Here is a 20,156-nt window from a genome sequence, read left to right on the forward strand (position 1 = left end):
GATCCCACTGAGTCAATGCCAGGCCACCACATATGGGATCTGGCTATGGCTTTCATCATCACGATGCCTGGGTGAGTGCTGTGCAGTTCACAAATAAATGTGTCTCTGCCTTTCTTGGGCAAGACTACGCGATTGCCCCACAAAAGACAGTCCGCCTGCAGGGACAGCTCATCTTTGCGTTTGTGGAATGGCTTAATCGCTTCCTGCATCTCCACTGGGACACTAGACTAGCTCCCATGAAGGACACAGTTTTTTACCAGGGACAGTAAAGGATCCTGGCTGGTCCAGGTCCTGATCTGGCGGGCCGTAACGGGGGATTTCTCGTTCTCAAATGCCTCCATGACCATGAACCATTTCCACCCCGGCGGTGGGCAATGGTAGCCGACTGAGAGCATCTGCGCAGTTCCCTGTGCCCGGTCTGTGGCGGATTACATAGTTGTATGCCGACAGCATGAGCGCCCATCTTTGGATGCGGGCAGAGGCATTGGTATTAATCCCTTTGCTCTCCAAGAATAGCGATATGAGCGGCTTGTGGTCAGTTTCAAGCTCGAACTTGAGGCCAAATAAGTACTGGTGCATTTTTTTTACCCCGTAAACGCAAGCCAGAGTCTCTTTTTCAATCATGCTGGAGGCCCTTTCGGCCTTGGACAAACTCCCGGATGCATACGCAGCTGGTTGCAAAATTCCCAAATCATTAGCCTGTTGTAACACACACCTGACCCCACATTGCAAGCTAACACTTACATGGGTTATACAGAACAAGCAGTTTGTTAGAACACAATAAATTTCTGGCTTTCTTAAAGGCAGCCTCTTGTGAATTCCCCCATACCCAGTCGTCTCCCTTGTGCAATAGCACATGTAGGATTCTAGCAGGGTGCTGAACCCAGGTAGGAAATTACCAAAATAGTTAAGGAGTCCCAGGAACGACCGCAGCTCCGTCACGTTCTGTGGTCGCGGCGCGTTCTTGATGGCCTCCGTCTTGGCGTCGGTGGGTCTGATGCCGTCTGCAGCGATTCTCCTTCCGAAGAACTCGACGTCCTGTGTGTTTCAACCTGAGCCCCACGCGATCCAACCGACTAAGAACCTCCTCCAGATTCTTCAAATGCTCCATTGTGTCCCGACCTGTAACCAATATGTCGTCCTGGAAGACCACTGTGCAAGGAACCGACTTTAGCAGGCTCTCCATGTTCCGCTGGAAGATCGCCGCGGCCGACCGAATCCCGAACGGGCACCGATTGTATATAAACAGAACTTTGTGCGTGTTGATGCAGGTGAGGCCTTTCGAAGACTCCTCCAGCTCCTGCGTCATGTAGGCCGAGGTCAGGTCCAGCCTGGTGAACGTCTTCCCTCCAGCCAGGGTCGCGAATAGGTCGTCTGCCTTGGCTAGCGGGTACTGGTCCTGCAGCGAAAAACGGTTAATCGTTTCTTTATAGTCCCCACAAATTCTAACCGTACCGTCCTCCTTGAGTACCGGGACAATCGGACTGGCACAGTCGTTGAATTCCACCGGTGCGATGATACCTTCACGTTGCAGCCTGTCCAGCTCGATTTCCACTTTTTCACGCATCATATACGATACCGCCCGAGCCTTGTGGTGGATGGGTCACGTACCGGGAATCAAATGGATCTGCACTTACGCCCCTGAGAAGCTCCCAATGCCTGGCTCAAATAACGAAGGGAATTTGCTTAGAACCTGGGTACATGAGGTGTCGTCGACTGACGAGAGCGCTCGGATGTCATCCCAGTTCCAGCGGATTTTCCCCAGCCAGCTTCTGCCAAATAACGTGGGGCCATCCCCTGGCACAATCCACAGCGGGAGTTCGTGTACTGCTCCGTCATAGGAGACTTTGACTTCAGCACTGCCAATTACAGGGATTAGTTCCTTTGTATATGTCATTAGTTTGGTGTGAATGGGGCTGAGCTTGGGCCTGTGTGCTGCCTTCCCCCACAGCCTATCGAAGGCCTTTTTACTCATTATGGATTGACTTGCCCCCCGTATCCAGCTCCATAGACACTGGAATACCGTTCAGTTTAACTTTCAACATTATTGTTGGGCATTTCGTCGTGAATGTGTGTACACCTCTGCCTCCTCTGCATGAGTCTCCAATTCCGTCTGATCCACTGTGGACCAATCTTCCTCTGCAACGTGGTGGTTTGCAGGGTTTGCAGCTTGCCTGCACATTCGTTGGAGGTGTCCCATTGTTCTGCAGCCATTGTACGCATAGTGCTTAAAGCGGCATTGATGGGGCCGATGTTCACCCCCGCAGCGCCAACTGGGGTGATCATCGGCTCCATCAGGGGCAGGGTGATAACTGCCTCGCATTAACAGATGATGGCGGACTCTGGGTTATTTGAGGTCGGGCCACAGCAGCCGGCGTGTACGTTTGTACGTTCTGCCGTGTACATTTCTGCTCAAAACCGACGTTACTTTATGCACAGTACAGGCCGAAACTTCTTTGTCCTACGAAATCTGCTTGGTGTTGTCGCTGGTTCTACAGTCAACAGTTTGCGAAGGATTGTCTCATGTCCAATGCCCAGTACAAAAAATGTCTCTGAGCATTTGTTATAGGAATCCCTCAAACTCACAATGTCCTGCAAGATACCTTAGTTTGGCAACTTAGCTCGCCACTTCCTGGCCCACCGATCGTTGACACGTGTAGAACCGATATCTCACCATCAAAACACTTTCCTTAGGATTTAGGTGCTCCCGGACCAGCGTACACAGTTCTTCGTAGAATTTCTCTGTTGGTTTTGCCAGGGTCAGGAGATTCTTCATGAGGCCATAAGTTGTTGCCCCACAGACAGTTAGGAGGATCGCCCTTCTTTTGGTCACGTTCTCGTCCCCTTCCAGCTCGTTGGCTACGAAGTATTGGTTGAGTCTCTCCACGAAGGCCCCCCAAACATCCCCCTCTGAGAACTTCTCCAGCATCCTGACTGTTCTTTGCATTTTCACGTGGTTGTTCATTACCTCGTCGCCAATTGTTATACTCATAATAAATGGTCATACTGAGTACTGTGTCTAATGAGCAAGTGTGACCTTAGCTCCTTTATTGTAGCTCCAGAGTGCAGGTACCTCATGGATGGCCTGTTTATATACTGTGCTCCCAAGTGATGCTGGGATCCCTTGGGACTCCAACAGGTAGGCCCTCTGGTGGTCAGGTGTGATGCAGGTTACAAGGGGGTAAATACGTAACAGATTTGAGCTTGAAAGTAACTACAAACCGCTCATTTCACTGTTTTCAGAAAGCAAAGGTATAAACACCAACGCTTCGTCCCACATCCAAAGATGGGCACTAATATTGTCCGCCTATGACTATGTTATCTGCCACAGACCAGGCACGGAGAACTGTGCTGATGCCCTCAGTCAGCTACCATTGCCCACCACCAGGGTGGAAATGGCGCATCCCGCAGACTTGCTTCTGGTCATGAATGCTTTTGAGAGCGAGGGGTCACCCGTCACTGCCCGACAGACCAGGACCTGGGCCAGCCAGGATCCTGTGCTATCACTTGTAAAAAGTTGCATCCTCACTGGGAGCTGGTCGGCCGTTCCCGGGGAAATGCAAGGTGAAATTAAACCGTTTCACCGACGCAAAGATGAAATGTCCATCCAGTCGGATTGTCTCTTATGGGGTAATCGCGTAGTTTTGCCAAAAAAAGGCAGGGAAATGTTGATACGTGACCTACACAGTATCCACCCAGGCATTGTCATGGTGAAGGCTATAGCCAGGTCGCATGTTTGGTGGCCCGGCATTGACTCAAACTTAGAGTCATGCGTGCATCAGTGCAACACGTGCTCACAATTGACCAATGCACCAAGGGAGGCTCCATTGAGTCTGTGGTCATGGCCCTCCAAACCGTGGTCCAGGATCCATATAGATTTTGCTGGCCCCTTTCTCAGAAAGATGTTTTTAGTTGTAGTGGACGCTTACTCTAAATGGATTGAATGCGTAATCATGACATCCAGCTCATCCACTGCCACCACTGAAAGCGTCCGGGCTATGTTCGCCAGCCATGGCTTGCCCGACGTCCTTGTCAGTAACAATGGACCGTGTTTCACCAGCTTGGAATTCAACGAGTTTATGACCCGCAATGGCATCAAGCATGTCAGGTCTGCGCCGTTTAAGCCCGCATCCAATGATCAAGTGGAACGGGCAGTCCAAACTATCAAGCAGAGTTTGAAACGCGTGACAGAAGGCTCCTTGCAGACCCACTTATCTCGGGTTCTGCTGAGCTACTGGACGCGACCCCACTCGCTCACTGGGGTTCCCCTGGCAGAATTGTTAATGAAGAGAGCACTCAAAATGAGGCTCTCCCTAGTCCACCCAGATCTAAATGATCATGTGGAAACCCAGCATCACGGGAAAAACATGTACCACGATCGCGCGGTTGTAATCCATGACATTGATGTTAACGACTCTGTGTTTGTCCTTAATTACGGTCATGGTCCCAAATGGGTCGCTGGCACTGTCTTGGCCAAGGAGGGGAATAGAGTGATTATTGTCAAACTATTGAATGGACAAACGTGCAGAAAGCATTTGGATCAGACCAAACTGCGGTTCACCGACAACCAGGAACCTGAAGAGGACATCACCATCGTCGATCCACCAGCACACACACAACCAGCAATCGACCTCACTGTAATCAAGAGGATGAACCCACCATTCCCAACAGTCCTGTCAGACCAGCCGCGCCACAGTGCAGCAATGGTCTGACCAACTCACCCCTGTCAGAGTTTGAACTCAGACGATCAACCAGGGAGCGTAGGGTCCTGGATCATCTCAAATTGTAAATAATTTGTATCAAAGACTTTGAGGGGGAGTGATGTTATGTATGTAAACATTGTAACTGTGTAAGACTTGCCACCAGAAGGCGCAACTGTTGGAGGCCCAATGGTCACCTGCACACCTCGTGCAAGGGAGTATAAAAGGTTGTCTGCCATGCTGCTTAGGCACTCTGGAGTTGTAGTAAAGAGACTACGGTCACATCAGGTTTAGCTCACAGTACTCAGTCTTGTGGAGTTCTTCCACACTTAATAACAGCGTTGTACAGTACATGGGCGTGATGCATGAAGACAAGTGTGTCAGCTTGGCTCAGGTGAGGTAAATGAGAGAAAAATGTATTTTGATGCTATTTACCACAAAGTGTACAGTCAGACATGGAAAACGGTTTACCAATTATTGTACGATGAAAGCTGTACCTTTCTGAACTATTCTCAGGTTAGCCCTTCATTGCAAAGCTCCCCTTTAATGTGGGATTATTATACTGTAACGGTCAGACACGGATCATCCAGGCACTTGCTCATTATCTGGCCTGTCTTGGTTTTGTTTGTTTGTGTATCCAGGACCAGAACAGATCGCCAGGACCGTGTGAGCCTGCCCCCATCCTGGGCTAATGTCAGTAATATATCGATCATTTCTTCACTCACCTTCTGAACCACACAAAACTGTGTCACGGAGCACGTTTACATATTTACCACAAATCAAACACAACTTCTGATTTTAAAACAGTCTGTACGAGAATCAAGACAAAAGCATCAGAGCTAAATTAATTGGACTAGTCTTAATTTTTAAATAATTAGTTTCTGTTTTATTTCCAGAATAGTATCCATTGATTTATTTATTTATATATGGTTAGGTATTTTAAAATCAGATTGAGAGACTCCCCTGAGCTGAACAGACCCATGGCCCTGCGGCTAAGAACGAAGGAGAAAACCGCCCCAAACATCCGCTCACACTGGGTCTCGCTCGGTCCATGCAGAGTGGGTTGTTCCACAATGCACTTGGCAGATAATTGTGGTGGATCCGGTTGTAAGGGACACACACCGGGACCTGCACAATTGGAGAGAGGGGGATACAGTCATTCGGGGTTTAATGGGGGCAGTCACCAGCTGTAGGAAGCACACACCAACATCTGCACGGATAACGGTGGCTGCTCAGAGCAACATCTGCACGGATAAAGAGAGGGGCTTTAGGGATTCGATAGTTCCAGGTCTGTACAAGCGCTCCTGTAGCACGGCCGTGCCCGGACACCACCAGCTGCAGTGAGAATTGAGCACAAGAATGTGTTTCCAGCAGTTAGGAGGCTGCCTTCTTCCCCCCACCCGATGTACCCCACTCCCCGGGAATTCAGCAAGACTCCGCTCTCACTTTCAGATTGCCCGGGCCTGAAATATGACCAGAGGTGGCTCCAAACTTCAAATCTGGGCCAACATGTGGAGCAACATAACGGCACATCCCCCAAAACCTCACATTAAATCAATAAACTGTTATAAAAAGCACATCAATGTATGGAGGATGGTGCAATTAAATAGTTTAACAAATCCAGGATAATTATCAGTTTCTGACATATTCACATCATCTGCAAACATTTGAGATCAGAGCAATTATTTCTACACCTTTAGAGCTTGTTTCCTGGCTCCATACAACATTAAACTGATGCACAGAGTAAATCGGTTTGTTTAATACGGCCCGTCACTGTACAGAAAGCAAATGTGTGGTTTTCCTGCAACAAAATCTTTTTCAAGAAACTTACAAAAATCCTTGGTTGAGAAATATTGTCCAGCAGCGTCACCTAGTGACAGGATCCAGCTGGAGCTCAGCAACATTGAGACTGAAAGTGGGTTGAATCAGGAAGTGCTTGAATCAGGAAGTGCTGAGTGTGAACATGGTTTCCAAGCAGCAGCCCGAGAGTTGGACTGAGGAGGTAACTTGTGCCATTTGTCTGGAATTCTTCACCGATCCGGTTTCACTGGAGTGTGGACACAACTTCTGCCGCTCCTGTATCACACGGTGTTGGGAAAAGAAGGAGACAAACTCCTGCCCGGAATGTAGAGAGGAGTTTCTGGAAATAAACCTCAGGACCAGTCGGGCCTTGTCCAGTCTGTCGGAGAAAGCTCGAAAATTAACCCTGAATCCGAGAGAGAAGGAAAATAAACCTCACTGTGAGGAACATCAGGAAGAACTGAAGCTGTTTTGTGAAACTGACAAGAAACTGATCTGTTACACTTGTATAGTTTCACGGGAACACAAATCTCACAACTTCATGCCGATTAAAGAAGCTGTTGGAATCTACAAGGTAAAATGGAACAGATTTTATCACCTGATTATTTTATCACATTTTCACACTCCAGCCCTTTCATTCTGTGATTTTCTCCCAATCCCAGGATCAGCTGAAATCCTCTTTAGAATCTCTCACAGAGAAGAAATCGATGGTTCTAGAAACGGAACGGAAACAGAAACGGCAGATTTCTGAAGTTAGGGTAAGGTCTCCCTGTGCTGATTTTCTGGGATCTCGGTGAGTTTTGTTGCCTCTATCGTGATACATGATTATTTTTCACCTTTCATTTGGTAGGAACAGTCGAGCAGTCTGCAGACCCACATCACATCCGAGTTCACTAAAATGCACCAGATTCTCACTGAGAAAGAGCAGCGTTTAATCAGAGATCTCAGGGGAGAAGAGGAGAGGATTGTAGATACAATGGAGAAAAACCTTCGAGAAATTCAAGAGAATTTAAATTCTATTGAGGAGCAGCTTTCAAAGTTGCAGAAACAGATGGAGCAACAAGACGGGCTGACATTTCTGAAGGTGAGGATTATATTGCGGGTTAGTTGCACAATAACCGACAATGTTGAAATAAATGCAGCATTTGCTGAAAAATTCTAAACTGATTTAAACCGATTGTTTTGTCTATTCCGGGGTGGATCTGCTATTGTGACTGAACTAAGCCCCCACACTGTCTGCAGGATCTGGGAACGAGTTGCCCTGATCTTATACTTAGCTTGTAATTATTTCTGTGTTCCCAAGAGGTTAATATTCTCCTGGAGCTCACATTACATTCCTGGTCCAGTTACATTGGGCCCAAGTTTCCACATGATTTGCGCCTGATTTTTAGGAGCTACTGGTAGAGACCGGACTATCTTAGAAATCGCAATTCTCCACATTTTTTTTTCTGCAGTTCTCGGCAGGTAGAACAGTTCCACTTTGGAACAGAATTTTTTCTTCAAAAGGGAGCGTGTCCGGCCACTGATGCCTGATTTCAAAGTTTCCACAGTGAAAACATACTCCAAACTAACTTAGAATGGAGCAAGTGGAGATTTTTGTAGAACTGCAAAATCCTGTTCTGCACATTAAAAAATCAGGCGCAGGTTACAAATTAGGCGTCCAGAACGAGGTGGGGGGGGAGGGGGAAGTCATTAAATTCTATAATAAATCCTTATTTAGACTTCTACAAATATTATACAAATAAATCCAATCTGAATAAACATTTATAAGCAAAGAAAAGATTAAATAAACCATCTTCCTACCTGTGTGAAAGTGCTTCAGCCATCGTTCGTTCCCGCAGCGGGGGAGGGGGGAGGAGCCGTTCCGTTCGTTCCCGCGGGGGGGGGAGGAGCCGTTCCGTTCGTTCCCGCGGGGGGGGGAGGAGCCGTTCCGTTCGTTCCCGATGGCGGACGGGGGTGGGGAGGGAAACGGCTGCAAGAAGCCTCAGTGCTGATCATGGAAGGGCAATGTGCTTTTATTAAAAAATGTTCAAAAATTAAACAGCTACAAAGAACTACAAAAATGGCCGAGTGCCAATGTTTCCTTCACACTGCGCGTGCGCGAACGCCCCAACGCACATGCGCAGCGTTGCCGGCAGGAAAAAAACTAATTTAAATGGTACCCGCCCCCTCCCACTTACAAAATCGGCGTGAGTGTAGGCTCCGCCCCCCTGGGCGCCGCGCCAGGCAGACAAGGAGCTGCAGGGCGCTCGAGAATAGCGCGTTTTTTTTTAGGTGCGAAAAACGGGTGCCCAGCTCGGAGGGGCGCCCGTTTTTTATCGTGTGGAAAGTTGGGCCCATTGTGTGAGTGTGTGGGTGTGTCTGGTACGGTGGGTGTGAGAGTCACTGTGTCTCTGAGTGAGACTGGTGTTCAGTTCCACAACCTGACAACACAAATCACATTTTCCAACTGCATCCTCTTTCTATCAGATGCTTTCAATGGTGAAATTTCTGTTGTCCAGTTTTCAAATATATCCTCTCTCTATCTGTGTGGTCCCAGCAGTGAGAATTGGGAATTATCAGCATCTTGTAACAATGTGGGTGTAATTTCTGCTGTCCGGATATAGACGGTCAGTCTCCGTCAACTCAGATTTGTGTTTTATTGATTTCAGGAGGAAACGTGTCAGAAGAGGAGGTAGGACAAACTGTTTACTGAAACTCTGCACAATTTAGTAAAATAACTCAGCAAAGTGTTTATGGTCAATTTATAACATCAACTGTTTAATATTTACAGGACTGGTGAGGATTATTATAAACTATCATTGGCAGATGGCAAGCTGTCGATCAGAAAGTTCAACGGCCCTTTACAGTACACAGCGTGGAGAGAAATGATAGACGCCATTAGCCCCGGTAAAACTCTTATATTCCTTTCCCTGATTTATAAACCCAGATGAGAGGAGCCTAAACCGGCTCCCAGACCCCAGATTAAATGATCACTGATGTCCGTGTCTAGTCTGGAGGTCAGGACCTTGGCCAATATTTTATAGTCAGCATTAAGGAGTGTGTATGGTGACCATGTGGGGATAACCTTACTTTTCTTATGTATTGACATGATTGTGATGAATTTCAGAGTATCTGGTTCTGTGTCTCCAGTACAGGGGGTGGGAGGTTCAGTCGGAGGGGAGAAAGCTCCGGGATTATGGGATGTTAATCTTGGTAGACTGGGTGTCAGTTGGTGTGGATTTTCCAGGTTAGAGCTCACCGTCTGAGATTAGGGCACAGAGTGACGTGTGCAATAGTTCAGTCCTGCATTTTCCAACTTAGGGTATATGTGAGGAGATGAGCTTCGCCCAGAGGTAGGCAGGAACTCTGAGTCATGTAGGAGGGAAGGTTTGAGGCTCCGAGGACTGAATGGAGGATAATTGGTGCAAGTCCTGTTTACCTCCTATCACAACAGGTTAGACGGGATAGACGGGATGCTTCAGGGAGGAGTAGCCAATCCTGGAGTGTGTCTTGTGTGGGTTCAAGTAGAAGGTGAATTCCTTCTCTTTGGGGTGTGGGCCCACCATACATCCTCTAGGCCAAGGACACCACATTGATCTCGGATTGCTCCGGCTGCTGGTCCTCGTGTCCTGTGTCCGCTGGGAGCTTGTCCTGTTTGGAGTGAAGAGCACAGTTTGGGTCTCCACTCCTGGTTCCTGTGCTGTCCATAGGTGGGGCGAGTGTGAGGAATGCTGATGTGGGGACTCCTCATTCGGGACACTGAACTGAAGCATCACTTTGGCTTCTCCTGTTCATCAAATTTCATTAGGATGGAGCGGCCTCCTTCTCCAGGAATGTGTATCTCCAGAGTAATGGGGAGGTTGCTGGTGATTAGTGTGACTGTCCTCTGCTCTTGGCTGAGGAGAAGGCGGCCAGCATTTGTCCCATCCACTCACTCATAAACCTGGTGTGTTCTGAGGGCGATGAGGAGGGTCTCCTGTAGAAATGCCGCTTCCACCTGTCCTTTTATGTCCATCAGTTTAGTTTTGCCGGATTGCGTGTTGGAGACTATTGTGATTTATGGATATAATGATGCTGTTTTTTTAATATAATTTCCCTCCTCCTCTGGGTTCTCTCTTCCCCTCTGCAGCAGTTCCCCCACTTTTGCTTCTTTTCCCCTTTTCCCCTTCCCTTCTTCTTCCCTTCCGGTGCCTGTACCTTTCCCCCTCTTCCGTTCGGAAGCCCCGCCGTAGCCTCTGGTGCCGATTCCCTGTGTGTTTCTGAAGGTCCCTGGGTCACTCTGCAGCCGCTGAGAACAGCAGGGGACCGGGGGCCGCAGAGTTCCTGGTCAGATCGCAGTGGTCAGCAGAGGTCAGAGTGACCCCAGGAGTGTAAACCCCCGGGTCAGAGCAGATTTCAATAACAGAACCTGGAGCCCTTTAAACACACCGCAGTTCCCCGGAATCCCCCGAATGGCGACTTTAAAAAGGGAAAGTGTTTAAATAAATCACAGCAACAAACTAAACCGCTCACTGTGTTATTGTAACTTTCCCCCAGCTCCAGCCTCTCTGACTCTGGATCCGAACACAGCCCATCCCCGGCTCATCGTGTCTGAGGACCGGACCAGTGTGAGATTCGGAGATAAACGGCAGAAGCTCCCTGACACCCCGGAGAGATTTGATCGCTGGGTCTGTGTCCTGGGATCGGAGGGATTCACATCAGGGAGACACTACTGGGAGGTGGAGGTGGGGAACAAGACATGGTGGGGTGTGGGAGTGGCCCGAGAGTCTGTCGACAGGAAAGGGGAGATCGACTCGACACCTGAGGCCGGATACTGGACTGTGTGGCTGGATCCCGGAAGTGGCTATGTTGCCAGCACCTCCCCCTCTGATACCCCCCTCACCCCGAGTAGGGATCCCCGGAAGATCGGGGTGTTCCTGGACTATGACGGGGGACAGGTGACATTTTACAATGTGGACAACATGTCCCATCTCCACACCTTCACCCACACTTTCACTGAGACACTCTTTCCCTTCTTCTGTCCGGGACTGAGTGACGGCGGGAAAAACTCCGCCCCACTAACAATCTGTGGGTCAAAGGTCACTAACCTGTCCATCCCATAATTTCACACCACCTACCTGCCTCCTGCCAGCTGCAAACTGATGGTCGTCGGTCTCAGTCACAGGTGGTGCGGATGGTCCCAATGTCACCTGAGGTCAGGGCGGGTACAACCGAGTGACAATGGGGGGAATTTTAACCCAAAAACGGGTGGGTTGTGGTCGGGTGGGAAGTTAAAGTGTTAAAATCTGAATCCTGACCAGAACCCGCCTCCAACCCGCCCACTTCCGGTATTAACGGAGGCGGGGCGGGGCCGGGCAGCCAATCCGCTCCCAGGAGGCGGGTCTACATTTAAATATTATAATGAGGCTGGCGTGCCTCAGATTTAACCTCCATTTTAAATGTAACTGCAGCTGGTTGGGTTTTTCAGGCCTGGTGAAAGCCGCCAGCTAATGGAAGGTGAGTACTGCTGGATCCAGGAGGTAAGCACCTTTACACTTACCTCCTGGATCCAGTGTCCCTGCCTCACCCCCTCCCCACGATCGGACAAGCCCCGAGGCCTCCGATCCCCCCTCCCCATGTTCCTCCCGTCCTCCGATGTCGTCTGCCTCCTCCACCCACCCCCCCCCCCCCCTACTTCCAGCTCCCAAGACCCTGCTCCACACCCTGATCGTTCACTGCACCCACACCCCTCCGTCGTCCGATCATCTACACCGGCCCTCCGATTGTTCCTCACTCCAGCCCCGCCCCCACCGCCCCTCTAACCCCCCCCCGATCGTTCCCGATCCTACACAGCACACAGTACCCCGCCCTCCCCCCGCCCCTCGCTTCTCCAGCCATCCAATCGTCCCAACCGCTGCTCTGACCCACGATTTGCTCCTCTGGCCCAAATCGGTCCTGACTCCAGCCCCTCGCTCCCCCACCCTCCGATCGTTACCGACACCCCTCCAGCCCCCTCGATCCCCCGGCCCTCCGATCGTTACCGACACCCCACCTCCCCCTCGACCCTCCGATCGTTACCGACACCCCTCCTCCCCCTCGATCCCCCGACCCTCCGATCGTTACCGACACCCCTCCTCCCCCTCGATCCCCCGACCCTCTGATCGTTACCGACTCCCCACCTCCCCCTCGATCCCCCGACCCTCCGATCGTTACCGACTCCCCTCCTCCCCCTCGATCCCCTGACCCTCCGATCGTTACCGACTCCCCTCCTCCCCCTCGATCCCCCGACCCTCCGATCGTTACCGACACCCCTCCTCCCCCTCGACCCTCCGATCGTTACCGAGTGCGATATGGGAACAGGACGGTTAAATGTGAATAGAATTACTGGTTTTGGTGGAGGGTAAACGCTGACATGGACGGTTTGGTCAAATGGCCTGTGTCCATGTTGTAACTTCTATGTTTTTCTCTGTATACTCACTCAGACTCTGTATACTTGGGAATATGTTGTGCTCAAGGTATGAACCAATACAAAAAAGGTGAAGTGTGTGAGGTGGTGAGGAATGCTGTTATTTGTGGTACATTTCTTGTTCTTCCTGCCTATAGGCAACTCCTTCCTGCTCACAAAGTGCTGAGATGCAAATATAGAAAGTGGAGAGAAAAAGGTTAATGGTTCACTAACAACCCAGCACACTCACTTTGTTGGTTTACTTTGGACAGAATGACGCTGGGCGCACAACTCATCACAGTGTGCAACACCTTTCATTTAACTGCACTTTCATTTACTGTCTCCCAATAATTGGGCCTTGTTCTTGGGTGGGGAAATAAATAGAGCAAAACTGGTATTTGGGATCCACGGGCAAAGTACGGAAAATGCCCATCAGAGAGCTGTATAAATCGATCAGGGACCAGATATCTCCAGAGATATTCGGGGAGGGGCGGGGAGCGGGTTCTGTCGGTGCCCAGGGAAGGGGGAGACGGGTTGGTGTTTGGGTTGTGGGAATCCTTGGTCAGACCACAGTGCTGGGGTAGGTAGGCTGTGCCCTCCATCTTCACCTGTTCTGTCCCTTCTCTGGTCCGCTGTACTTTACCAACTTGTGTTTTAGTTTAAAAGTGTGTTTTAAATTCACCCTTTCTGTCCGGATGTTTCCTGTTTCCCATCTCTGACATTTTCTCCCCTTTGCCTCAGGGCTCTCGCTGCTTTAGTTTTCTACGTCCTTTGTCCATTTTGGGGCCTGGACTTTCCGTCTGTTGCGCTGGTTTGTTCCAATATATATAAATGAGTTTGAGCGGGAACTCGAGAAATAAAACTTCTCAAAACAGACGCAATTTGGGTCCGGATTGCTGATTGCGTTCAAAGCGGAAATTCTTGGGCAATATACTTTATTTATTTCTGTTACTTGCCTTAAAAGGTGAAGTAATGGTCCAGTTGTATAAGGCTCTGGTCAGACCACATCTGGAGCACTGCGCTCAGTTCTGGGCCCCACATCTCAGGAAGGATATGTTGGCCTTGGAGAGAGTGCAGCACAGATTGACCAGAATGATACTTGGGCTAAAAGGGTTCAATAATGGGAACAGGTTGCATAGACTTGGCTTGTATTCCGCTGAGTATCGAAGATTAAAGGCTGATATCATTGAGATGTTTAAGATGATTAAAGTATTTGATACAGTAGATAAGAGTGAAATTATTTCCTCTGGTGGAGGATTCCAGAGCAAGAGGCATAACATTAAAATTAGAGCCAGGCTGTTCAGGGGTGATGTCAGGAAGCACCTCTTCACACAGAGGGTAGTGGAAATATGGAACTCTCTTCCCCAAAAAGCTGTTGAGTCTGGTTGTTAATTGAAAATGTCACAACTGACTTTGACAGATTTTTGTTAGGTGAGGGTCTGAAGGGATATGAAACCAAACCAGATAAATGGAGTTACGATACAGATCAGCCATCGTCAGAGTGAATGATGGAACAGGCTCGAGAGACTGTATGTCCTTTTCCTGTTCCTATGTCCCGATGCACTTTTATCCTAACCTGATCTTGTTACATTTGTTGATCAGATTGTTATTGTAGATTGTACCCGATGTGCATGGACAGAAACAGAAAAGCATGGGTTAAGGGGTGTGTCAGCCCGGTAAAGTGAGAGGCTGCCAGCAGATGACAGACAGCGTGCCGTGTTGACTATTGGTGTCTTTGGTCGTCTCCACAGATATAACCAGGTGCTGAAGGGACTCATTTGGTCACCAGCCGGCAGTGTGGTTCTGCCAAGATGTTGACCTGGTATTGCACAGCTTCCCAATCTCCAACCATGGAAGTTCACACACACCTTTACATTGTTTCAACATTGGTGGTCATGTTTTGAGAAAATACCTACTGGTGAAAATGTCCCATTTACTGTAATACGCAATGAAGGTGTCCTGATATCCAATGATAGGTCAAAAGTGGGGGTTCTTTAACATTCCCAAAGATATTGTAACTCCCTGAACACCAGGTTTCAATTGCTGCGAATTCTAAGTGTCAATCACACAATGAAAAGTAAAATTTCATACACTTCGGTTAAATAAATAATTGTTTCCTCTGTAACCAACAGTACCACCAGTTCTATCCCTTGTAATTGGAGGCAACAGCGTTTATGGTCACAGGCAGAATATGTTCTCAAATGACAATGGGTGCATTTGAAAAGTGAGTTTATTTGAACAGGAATTTTAAATATAATTTACACATATATAAATATCCAAACACCACAGAAGACAAAGCAGTCCGCTTGATCAGCAGCCCATTCAACACCTTAAACACCCATTCCCTCCCCCACCTTAAACACCCACTCCCTCCCCCACCTTAAACACCCACTCCCTCCCCCACCTTAAACACCCACTCCCTCCCCCACCTTAAACACCCACTCCCTCCACCACCTTAAACACCCACTCCCTTCCCCACCTTAAACACCCACTCCCTCCCCCACATGCAGCAACTCGCCAAGCCTTCTTCAACAGAACCTCCCTGACCCCTGACCCCCACCACCGAGAAGGACAAGAGCAGCAGGTGCATGGGAACACCACCACCCCCAAGTTCCCCACCAAGTCACACCCCATCTCCACTTGGACATATATCGGTGTTTCTTCTGTTGAAAGAAAACAAAATTGTTTCCAATAATGATGACACACATTTTGGACCAACATGCAGCAATATCCCTTCAGGATAACACCCAGTAGAAATGGGTAAAATTGAGTTCCGTTTATTTTAACCGGTTGAATTTGTGGTGCTGGGGCGATTTGTCTTCACAGCTCTGAAACTTAGCTTAGAAACCAAACCGTATTCGTGATGTGAAACCGCCTGATATTTCCATGTATCAGTGTGGGAAGCCCAGCCAGGAGCCAGCCCCACACACAGAGTTTCTGGGATAAGTACCGGAATGTTGGGATGAACTTTGTGTGGTCAGCTGGCGGGACCCCACTAGGAACATAAGACAAGGATGGTCAAGGGAAAGGGTGTTGGGTTCATTGTTGCTCTTCGAAAAAGAGAAAGGGAGAGTAAAAGAAAGAAATAATGAAAGAAATAGATAAAAACAGAAAGAATTGCATTTCTCTCGCGCCCTTCACAAACTCAGGATGTCCCAAATCACTTTACAGCCAATGAATTACTTTTGAAGTGTAGTCACTGTTGTATTGTAGGAAACGCGGTGGTCGATTTGTGGTTTTAGGTGTTGGTTTGAGGGGTAAATATCGACCAGGACACCGGGGAGAAGTCCCCTACTCATCAGAGAAATCGTGCCATGGGATCTTTTATGACCACCTGAGAAGGTAAACAGGGCCTCAGTTTAAATCTCATCCTGAAAGACGACACCTCCAACAGTGCAGCACTCCCTCAGTACTGCACTGGAGTGCCAGCCTAGATTTTGGGCTCAAGTCCCTGATGTGGGACTTGAACCCACGACCTTCTCATTGAGAGGCTACCACTCATTTTCCAACTTCAGTCGAAAATCTTTCCACTTCTGTTTATAACGTCACCAACACATTGTGGGCAGAGAATATCCTGCCCCGTTTTATTTACCCCCGATTCAGACCCTCGTGCCGAGCAGTGTGCTATTAATCAGTACATCACTACAGCAGAAACTACAAGGTAGTGTAACAGAATATACAGAAACATTTTATTATAAATACGTCCTTACCAATTACAGTGAGCGGGGTGTTAAAGCCATCCATGCATCTTGAGATATCAAATCCTAATGGGTTTGTGCAATGTACAAGGTAGAAATGATCACCATTCACTTTCCAACATAACAGAACAATACGGGTTGTCCAATCCACTGCGACGCTCTAAAGTAGCGGTTTGTACAATCTGACACGGCAGGACTCAAGAAGCAAATAAGACTCTTTCGGCACAATACAGATAAGACGGTCATAACATTCTGAAATAAAAATGAATCGGGTGATAATGGGTTGAGTTGCCATCCGGAATAAGACAACGGATCTGTGCAGACCAAGAAAGCAGAGAGGAGCAACAGAACTGTGACGGCTGCAGCTCTGACCCTTTGTTCAATAGACCGGAGGGGTGGAATTGGACTTGGGTGGTGGGACACAAAACAGGTGGAATTGTATTTGGTGCCCGTTATACCACAGGCCCAATACTGAGTGCTATTGACGTCAACGGAACTGAATATCGGGCCGGGCGTATAACGGGTGACCGAGGCGATACCATCCGTTTTGTCGCCCCCCCCTCCGCCCACTCCACCTTACCAAGAGCTGGATGTAGCACAAGGGGTTCAAATATCGCTTCCTCAGTTAGGAAGTCCCACACGGTATTAACAATGGATTCTCTCCGCACGTTAACATTTCCATTGGATGGTCCTTCCTCCAGCTGGGGCACCTTTGGCGTCAGGTCCATTAATAAAATTCCAGTGAACAGTTGGTCCTTAACTGCTGGAAGACTTGGCACAGAAGCCTTGCGGAGAAGGACAATGCACACATCAGCCCAGCCGTGGGATCTCGAGCCTGCATCTGTCTGGTCTGAAACACTCAAGTTATTGTAAGGTGATCAAGGCAACAACATACTAATAAGGGGACTGAGAGGGGGGATTGTCTAAGTGTGGCAATATCATAAACCCCTTTATGATTTCCTCTGGTGCTAGTGAAATCCCAAATACATGTTGCCTTGAAGAAGATTATAATTACGATTGAAATACAGGCTAAAATATTTCTTCTGTGGGCCATTTATGATGTGACGACAGGGCAATGGCCACCCCTCCCTCCCCTTCCCAGATATCAATGGAGAAGTTGGGGCTGAAACTGGATGAAGACCAGCAACAATTGAACGAGCTTCTAAATCCTTCTATTGTCGCTAAATTAACATCAATGTCAAGGAGCTAAGACACTTGAGTTGGAACAATTGGCTTTTGTAACTGAGGCGAGAGATTTTTTGCCTCAGTTCCATGCCAATTGTTTCACCTCCGCTCTTGTCCATGGCGAGTATTATTTTCTGAATGTTTCTGAGAAATCGCCTCCCAAATGAATTCTTTGTTGATAAAGAGCCACATTAGTAGAAATTAGGGCAGATGACCAAAAGCTTGGTCAAAAAGGTAGGTTTTAAGGAGCATCTTGAAGGAAGATAGAGATGTGGAGAGCTTTAGGCCATTCCAGAGCTTGGGGCCTCGGCAACTGAAGGCACGGCCACCAATGATGGCAGATTAAAATCAGGGATGTTCAGGAGGGCAGAATTAGAGGAGTGCAGATATCTTGGGGTGTCGTGGGGCTGTAGGAGATTACAGAGATAGGGAGGGGCAAGGCTATGGAGGGATTTGAAAACAAGGATGAGAATTTTAGAAATTGAGGCATTGCTTAACCAGGAGCCAATGTAGGTCAGCGAGCACTGGGTTCTTGCACTTGACAATAAACTTTTCATGGGCTTTTGTGAGGCAAGTTCCTGTCATCAGGAGCCCACACAGTGTGGAGCCCTCTATAGGGCATCTGAGCAGCGGTTGGAATGGTGCATGAAAAAAATCTGATCACACGGGACAATAAACAGTGAAGTTAAGTCCTGTTCACCAAATCAGCCGGGGTGTCAAAGAGAAGTGCGTGGAGTCTTCAAATGGCCTCTTTAATATAGAAAGTTAGTAAATAAACTTAAAAATAAGCTGTTTATAGAAATGCAAAGTAAAATGAAGAGTTTATCAAAAGCATAGTAATGTAAAAATTAACAATTTTTAAAAAGCAAATTAAAATGAGCAGTTTTAATAAAGGTGTGGAAAGCAATGAACTGTTGTTAAAAAGTCATTGGAAATGAACACTTACAGGAAAAAGATGTTCGGGCAAAAGCTGGATGAGAAGAAGAGGTCTCACAGCTTTGGTGAGGCAGAGCTCTGCACACTCCTCAATGAGGTGACGGTGAGACATCAGAGGCTTCTGGGGAATGGGAAGTGTAGGGCGCCACGGAAAGTCAGCATGTTGGTGTGGGAGGAGGTGGCACAGGTTCTGACTGCAGCGTGTCACGCACAACGGAACAGTGCGGCAAAAGATTGAATGACATAACGCCATCTGCCAGGGTTTGTACTGGTTTTAGACATTTAAAATTAAGAGTTGTTAAATGTTCTTACTCTTACTGATGTAATGAATAGCGAAGAGCTTGTTTATGGGTGGTCAGACTTCAATTCATGTCAATTGGTCATAAAACTCAGTTGCCATTGGAGACGGACCTCACTACGTGCTTATAAAGATCTTTTATCTTTACTCCAGAGATTTGAAGTGTGAAGTTACAATTAATGATTTAGACTTGCAACCAACCAAATGTTTTTAATGAAAGTGCCTGATGATCCCGGAGGAACGAGCACTTGTGCTCCGAGGCCTAGATACACAGCCCAGCACAGAGGCCCACGTATCCCAGGAGTGTCAGTGCTTCCTGGGATCATGTGGGCCTGGACCACCAATCACAGTGTAGTATTCTCATTCCTAGTCATGGGAGCTCCCAGTTCCCCAAAGCTTTTTTTTGGCGGACTTAAAGAGTTACGCCCACTTTTTGAGGCCAAAAAAAATGCTCTAAGTTTCCCCATTTGATTTATTAATTTTGGCACAGCCTAACCTGTCCTTTAGTTTTGGGGGGGGGGGGGCGGTCTTGATCTGCGCCAAAAAGATCGGGTTGCCACGGTAACCAGGGACACAATGCGAGCTGCGGCTGCAAAGTGAAACATACAGCCAGATCCCAACACATTAAAATACATTGCAGCAACTTAAAAACACATTAAAATACATTGCAGCAACTTACCTCCAATTATTAAAGTGTCTCCCCCCCCTCGCCCCTATCCCAGCCAAAGTACCTCCTGGTCCGCTCTCCCCTCCCCCAACCAAGTGACCTCCCGGTCCGCTCCCCCCTCCCCCAACCAAGTGACCTCCCGGTCCGCTCTCCCCTCCCCCAACCTAGTGACCTCCCGGTCCGCTCCCCCCTCCCCCAACCAAGTGACCTCCCGGTCCGCTCTCCCCTCCCCCAACCTAGTGACCTCCCGGTCCGCTACCCCCTCCCCCAACCAAGTGACCTCCCAGTCCGTTCCCCTGCCCCTATCCCAGGCCAAATGTCCTCCTCCCTGCTGGTCCCTGCACCGAACTATACCCAAAAGACCCCCCCACCACCCCCGCTTCTCTCTCTTACCTCTCCTGCTGCTGCTCTCCGGGCATCTGCTGCACTTACCTGTGCCAATTTCCTTACCTGTGTCGATTCCCTT

General features: G+C 48.5%; 1 protein-coding gene across 1 annotated transcript; it reads left to right on the plus strand.

Annotated features, from left to right (window-relative positions):
- Nucleotides 1–6,448: 6,448 nt before the first annotated feature.
- Nucleotides 6,449–13,007, plus strand: LOC139229772 (zinc-binding protein A33-like). The gene is made up of 6 exons (XM_070861357.1): nt 6,449–7,074; nt 7,163–7,258; nt 7,351–7,584; nt 9,152–9,174; nt 9,274–9,389; nt 11,019–13,007. Exons 1-6 carry the CDS (start codon nt 6,664–6,666, stop codon nt 11,582–11,584), a joined length of 1,446 nt encoding a protein of 481 aa, XP_070717458.1. The 5' UTR covers nt 6,449–6,663; the 3' UTR covers nt 11,585–13,007.
- Nucleotides 13,008–20,156: the final 7,149 nt, after the last annotated feature.

This window comes from Pristiophorus japonicus, chromosome 19 (genome assembly GCF_044704955.1).
Source record: "Pristiophorus japonicus isolate sPriJap1 chromosome 19, sPriJap1.hap1, whole genome shotgun sequence".
Lineage (NCBI taxonomy): Eukaryota > Metazoa > Chordata > Chondrichthyes > Pristiophoridae > Pristiophorus > Pristiophorus japonicus.